The sequence below is a fragment of the Neopsephotus bourkii genome, unplaced genomic scaffold, assembly GCF_033783945.1.
Source record: "Neopsephotus bourkii isolate Nb327-2 ecotype Australia unplaced genomic scaffold, CSIRO-AGI_Nbou_v1 NB_1508, whole genome shotgun sequence".
NCBI classification, from domain to species: Eukaryota; Metazoa; Chordata; class Aves; order Psittaciformes; family Psittacidae; genus Neopsephotus; species Neopsephotus bourkii.
The window spans coordinates 3,628,619-3,635,412 of NW_026901984.1; the positions used below are offsets into that span (position 1 = coordinate 3,628,619).

Sequence of the window (6,794 nt, forward strand, 5' to 3'; positions counted from 1 at the left end):
CTGCTGCAGGCGCCGGACCCCGGCCCGGACGCGGTTGGCAATAGCCGGCGTGAGGGGCCTCGCTGCGCGCCCGCAGCTCAGCCCACCCGGGCAGAACGCTGAGCCCCGGCGATCCAGAGGTGAGGGGTCCCTTGGCCCAGGTGCGGCAGAGCGGAGGCCCCTGGGAGCCCTCAGGGATCTGGTGTCTGCTGCTCCCCCCTTCCGGTGTGGCGGGGGTTTGACCTGATGGAAACTGCGGGTGAGGAGGGCTCTTGCGGTAGCGGGTTCCTGGCCGCTGGGCGGCGTCTGGCTGTGCGAGCTCCGCTGGAGCGGAGGAGGCTGGGCAGCTGGCGTGGTGCCCTCCTGGGTTCCTGGCCTAGGGGCAAGCCTGCTTTGCCCTGGTTTGGGATTACAGAATCATGGACTGGTCGGGTTGGAAGGGGTTTTAGAAGTCATATAGTTTCAGTCCCCCTGCCATGAGCGGGGACACCTCATTGCTGGACCAGGTTGCTCAAAGCCCTATTCAGCCTGGCCTGTGTGTTCATACATGCATGAACGTGGCTTGCAGACAGTTACTTGCCCCTCTGTTTGCTGAGGCTGAAACTTGCGTGCCAGAGATTCGTTATTGTCAGTGCTTTGGTAAAACCACAACTTCAGACACTTACATGTAAGTATGATGTCCATACCTGGCAATGGGTTTGGCTGTTGAAGAATGACTATCGGTGTATACATTTGGCTGCCTCTTGGGTGAAAATACTGAGGCTGTGAGGACAACTAATAGAAATTAGAATAGGGAGAGAATGTGATACTGGAAGATACTTGCAAGGTAAAATCAAACTGAAATTTTAAACTGGCTACCAGTGTTTACTTATGGCCTTCCCTCAATGCTGTGAAGGTGATTATTAAATCGTTACTTTGCAGGTGGTGAACTTGAGGTTTTTCTATTCTGAAAGATGCATATCTATAGAAATATTTCTTGGGAGCAGATGCCTGATACTAAACTTTTTCTGAGCTTATGTTTTGTGTTTCACATGGTGTTTTTGATGCAACAGTTACAAAAAGGTAGTGTGCACAGGGACAGTTATTTAGTATGTTGTCAGAGAAAAGAAATAAAAGGCTTAGCCCTCCATCTCCTGTTCACCTGTTACTCAGCTGCAGATGGGTTATGGTGGGATTGTGCCTAATTCGGTAGGTGCAAGTTGGACTTCTCACAGTACAAAAGTTGACAGTGATTTTTCAGAGGAAGTCTTTTTTTTTTTTTTTTAATTAGCTTCCTGTTTAAATGCACTGAATGTGCAGGGAAAAGGTATTTTTACTTTTCTAAACAGCGCTACAAAGTTTTGATGCAGTTCCAAAAAATCCAACATAATTTATCTCCTTATTGTTTATCACATGTGTAACCCCTCCTGCTAAAATGATACTGTGCTCTCTGTTGTCCTAACACTGTTGCAGACTTTCTGGAAGTGAATAGGGGACACCCTCCCCCCAGGATTCCTTCAGCTCTGTCTCCCCAGTCTTCTATGTACATTACACCTCTGCCTTAACCTGTGCTCATACGTAGTCTGTAGTTGATTCAGGAGAAGATTGCTGATTGATCTGTTCTTTGTTGGAGGGTTGCAGAATACATGGACCTCCACTGTAACAGGCTTTGTTCGAAGTATTCTCTGACTGAAGCATCGTGGTACACAGTGAATTTAAGAGAAAGGAGAATTTTATCTGTCATATGCTATGTTGGACGCATGTCCCGTATGGACAGATGAGAAGATCAGAATTGCTGTGTGTTACGAGCTTTCTGCAAACCCTGTTGAGGCGGTGATTTGTGACTTGTAATTTTGCCTGTGCCTGTGTCTCTTCTGAAATCATGAATCCTTGACATTACCAGAAATATCTCTGCACATGAGACATTGCAGAGAAAGACTTTTTTGAAAATACATCATAAACATGAGCATATCTTTTTAAGTGTAGCAAAATGTGCCTTCCCAAACAAATGCCATCTTTCTTTTTTCTTTAGGTAAAAAACTGCTGAAGGAATATAGATTTCCGTTTCTAAAACCGAGGAACAAGCATTGCTATAAACACACAAGAGCTTTGTGTCTCTAAAATGTAAAATGGAGACATTTTAGTATGTTCTATGTGGAACAGTTTTGAACTTTTGCTCTAAATCTGTAAATATTATCTTAATCTGAAAGCTTACTGCATTCAGGGTTATTCATTCGCTTTTATCTCCCTTCAGATATTTTGCATATAGTTTCATTTATTAGCCTCCTTGTGTCATTTTTATTACCATCACTGCAATAGATTTCATTATTCTGATGTATAATCTGGCCTCCTTTGCACTGTGCTGTATTCTGTCAAATAAGAGTGAAAGCACTGGTGATTGCATTTAACAAGGCCAAGTTTTGTTTGGCCATCTGCTACCATTCTTTGCACTCTGTTGACCTCCCTTGGAGACCTCTGGTTAGAAGCAAACTTTTTTGTGGTGGCTGCGTTTTGTTTGGGGTTGTTCTTTTTTGACCCTTCTTTTTTTTTGATCAAGGAAGAAAAGAGAACCCCAGTTTAAATGACTTTACGCCACAAAGCTGGTTCCTGTTTGGAAACGGTAAAATGTCCAGGCTGCCTAAGTAGCTTACAAGATCTACTGCACTATTTCTTTCAATTAAAATAATGTATGTTTTCAGGTATATGTACTTAGGAAAGGGGCAAAGCCCCTAAAGCAAATGGTAGTGTGATGCAGTGCATTTTCTAACAGCAGGTATTTTATGTGTGTTTCAGTGTCAGTGATGGAACCCCCCAGCCCCAGTGCTGTGCACCTGAGCGACTGGCAGAAGAGTTACTTTGCGATTACCTCTGGCACCTGCACGCCCAGGCAGAAGGCAGATGAATACCGTGCCAAAATCCTGCATATTCAGTATGCATGGGCAAACTCCGAGATCTCTCAGGTCTGTGCTGCCAACCTGTTTAAAAAGTACGCAGAGAAGTACTCTGCGATTATTGACTCTGACAACATAGAGACTGGCTTGAATAACTATGCTGAAAACATCCTGACTTTGGCAAAGTGTCAGCAGAATGACAGTGACAAGTGGCAATCTGCCTTGACAACAGACAATGTATTTAAATTAAAGTGTGTGCACGAGAGGATGCAGGCTGGCAAAAGTTTCCAGAGCTCTCAGATGGCACCAGCAGATGCCTGTGTTCTAGCTGAGAAAGGGATCAGTGCCTGTGCCGTTCCAGCCCTTCCTAAACTCAGTGTTTCCAGCAGTGCCAGAGAGATGGAGCTTTGTGCTGGCTCAGCAAAATGTATGAGTCAGGGACCAGATCTCCTTGAGCATCCTTCATCTTCAAAGTCTCTTCAAAGCAGTGTGCTTCCTGTGGTCAAAACTTCAGCTACGCTTCCTGCCTCTTCAGCATCCTCAAATGAGCAGGTTAATGCAGGTTTCCAGGCAACTCCACTATTTGGAAGTAAAGAAGTGGCAAGTAGCAGTTCTCTGAAAACATCAGGTAACTGTCGTGATGGACAGAATTTGCCTGTTTCTAATCAGTCAGCGGTACATTCATGGTCCATGAGTTCTGGGAAAAGAAAAGCATTTTATGGTCTGGCTGATGAAGACAGCACAGCAATTCCTAACCTTGCTCCATGCCAGGCTTCCAGTAGTACAGAAACCAGTAGTTTCTCAGGGTGTAGAAACAGAAATGAAGAGGGCAGTGTTCCTGGTTTTAGAACTGCAAAAGAACAGCTGTGGATGGATCAACAAAAGAAACCTCAAAGCCTACCACAGCGTGCACCAGTCTCATCCTACGGAGGCATAAAAAAGTCGCTGGGAGCAGGCAGATCTCGGGGTGCCTTTGGCAAGTTTGTTCCTCCAGTTCCAAAACAAGATGGAAATGAAAATGGAGGAGCACAGTGTAAAACCCATGCAAAAGGGTCAACAGATCCATCACTGCCTGTAGACGAGCGACTGAAGAATATAGAGCCGAAAATGGTTGAACTCATAATGCATGAGATCATGGACCATGGACCTCCGGTCAACTGGGATGACATTGCTGGTGTTGAATTTGCTAAAGCTACTATAAAAGAAATAGTAGTCTGGCCTATGCTGAGGCCAGACATCTTCACTGGGCTACGTGGTCCTCCGAAAGGAATTCTTCTCTTCGGCCCTCCAGGGACTGGCAAGACTCTCATAGGCAAGTGCATCGCATGCCAGTCTGGAGCAACCTTTTTTAGCATCAGTGCCTCTTCTCTGACTTCCAAATGGGTAGGTGAAGGGGAGAAGATGGTCCGTGCTCTGTTCACCGTGGCACGATGTCAACAGCCAGCAGTGATCTTCATTGATGAGATTGATTCCCTGCTGTCCCAGCGTGGAGATGGGGAGCACGAGTCGTCGAGAAGAATAAAAACTGAATTTCTGGTCCAGTTAGATGGGGCGACAACCTCCTCAGATGATCGTATTCTGGTGGTTGGAGCAACCAATCGACCCCAAGAAATTGATGAAGCTGCCCGAAGGAGATTGGTGAAGAGACTGTACATTCCTCTTCCAGAAGCCTCAGCGAGGAAGCAGATTGTTACCCGTCTAATGTCAAAGGAGCACTGCTCCCTAAATGAAGAGGAAATCGAACTCATAGTTAAGAAATCAAATGGGTTTTCTGGGGCAGACATGACACAGCTCTGCCGAGAAGCATCTCTGGGCCCTATCCGCAGTCTTCAGTCCCTGGACATCACAACCATCATGCCAGATCAAGTACGGCCGATTGCTTTCCTGGACTTTGAGAGTGCCTTCAGAACTGTGCGGCCCAGCGTCTCCCCGAAGGATCTGGAGCTGTATGAAACCTGGAACCAGACGTTCGGCTGCGGTAGATAAATTGCACCCTGACAGTTTCACAGAACCATTTCCTTACCACTGTCATGTATCAAACCCATGATGATTTAGAGTGTCTGCACTTCTTTTTGTTCCTGTCTTTGAAATGAATCTTCTTATGTTATGCAGGCAGATACCTGGGCCCTGGCCTGAGGTTTCACCAGCTGAAATGACCATGAGAAACTGCTGGTCATGATATGAGAAACTCTAAACACAAGTAACAGAGTGAGAAGCTGACAAAAGTTACAGGTAGCTGCTGTGAAAGGTGGGCAGATTTCAATGGTATGTAAGGAGGAGGTGGTCAAACCTCACAGAGAATTGGAAGGAGTACTGTGGGGGAATCTGGCAAGGCCACTGTGCTGTATCTAACACTGTGCAAGGCTGAGGGATCACAGGTAATGTTATCAGGAATAGCAGTTTGGGGTAGAAATGCAGCAAAACTGGGACCAGTGGGGAAAAGTAGTTCAGGGTGCATTGTTTGGGAGGAGATTGGAGCAGAGGGAGGAAAGGGTTGAGGCAGGCATGGGAAGAACATGCATGGAAAATAAAAGGGGGGGATAAAAGGGGTTGGGCCCCATGTAAGCAGTGTTCTTGTGTGACTGAGCCCTGTGCCATATCACTGCTGTCTGCCTCAGCTTCTTATTAAATACTTTTTCTGATGATTTTTGGCCTGACCTTGCTTTCTGCTATGCATCTGTGTGTGTGTATGTATGTTACTGGGAGGTCTGGGCACCTGCAGGTGGAGAAGAGGCTGTGGGCAACAGGGGCACCAGGGTCTGAGGCTGGCCATGGGCTAGACAGTGTGCTCACAAGCAGCTGCTGTAGTGCAAACTTCGCTGGCAAAACTCGGTAGCAAGTTTGAAGCAGGACCATGCAGGAAAAAAACAGCATCTGAAAAGAGCCCAGACACAAGCCAGTGGCAGGGGAAGAGGCTCAGCATGTTGAAGGCTCTGTAAGCATGGTGTCTTTGTGAAGCTGGAGGGTGCATGTCCTATGTGTCTCACTGGTGCACTTCTAGTCCTGGGTGGCTGGAGGTGAGGGATGAGATGGGGTTGTGTTGTTGGATTTGTGAGAGTGCGTTTACCATGTATGTGCATGCTGGTAAGGTTCTGCTCTGTGTCAGTGTGTGTTTATCTGTTGTTTCGGATTAGGGTTCAGCCTTACTCCTGGCTGGACCCGCAAGCAACACTAGTGGCAGCTGCATCCATTAGATGCTATAGGTGCTCTATAGGTGCTCTATAGGTGCTCTATAGATGCTACTAGATGCATTGCAAGCTATAGTTTGGGGGTTCTAAAGAAAGCTGGAGAGGGACTTTTTACAAGGGCAGATAGTGATAGGATGAGGGATATTGGCATTAAACTGAAAGATGTTAGGGAGGTTTTTATGATGAAGGTGGTGAGGCACTGGAGCAGGTTGCCCAGGAAAGTTATGGATACCCCATCCCTGCCAGTGTTCAAGACCAGGTTGGATGGGGCTTTCAGCAACCTGCTCTAGTTGAAAGGTCAACATGGAAGGTGTCCCTGCCCTTTACGGGGTTGGAACTAGATGATCTTTAAGGTTGCTTCCAGCCCAAGCCAGTCTATGATTCTATGGGCTCTAGTGTCTGGGAAGGAGAAATCCCATGTCCTAACATCAGCTGGGTTCCACTGCTTCTTGTATAATTTTCATGTGATAATAATAAAATTCACATTGAGCTTGTATTTGGTATTCTTACCTAAGGTCTGAAGGAAATAAACAGCTTTCATTGACAGAACCTGTGCTTGCCCACTGGCTGGACAGAGCTGCCTCTGAATGGAAAATAAATTGAAAGCTTTCCTTTGGATTCTTTTGTCAGTGTGGCAGAGCTGGCTGCTGTGGTGTCCATGCTTTATTTTCAGTTTCTCTAAAGCACTTTTTCTCCTCTCGGGGGAAGGCAGAGCTTAAAAGCTACTCTTACATAGATTCTTTAAAAGAATGGATAA

The 6,794-nt window shown here is 46.2% G+C and overlaps 1 protein-coding gene across 4 annotated transcripts; it reads left to right on the top strand.

Moving 5' to 3' along the window:
• On the top strand, positions 1-5,496 carry FIGNL1 (fidgetin like 1). Of its 4 annotated transcripts, none has more exons than XM_061369610.1 (3): positions 1-119; positions 2,752-4,827; positions 4,962-5,496. In XM_061369610.1, the coding sequence occupies exons 2-3, from the start codon at positions 2,760-2,762 to the stop codon at positions 5,003-5,005; spliced, it is 2,112 nt and encodes a 703-aa protein (XP_061225594.1). In that variant the 5' UTR covers positions 1-119; positions 2,752-2,759; the 3' UTR covers positions 5,006-5,496. The 4 variants fall into 4 exon arrangements, with proteins under 4 accessions (XP_061225594.1, XP_061225596.1, XP_061225595.1 ...); XM_061369612.1 differs by having other exon boundaries at positions 75-140; XM_061369611.1 differs by lacking the exon at positions 1-119 and adding an exon at positions 482-646.
• Positions 5,497-6,794: the final 1,298 nt, after the last annotated feature.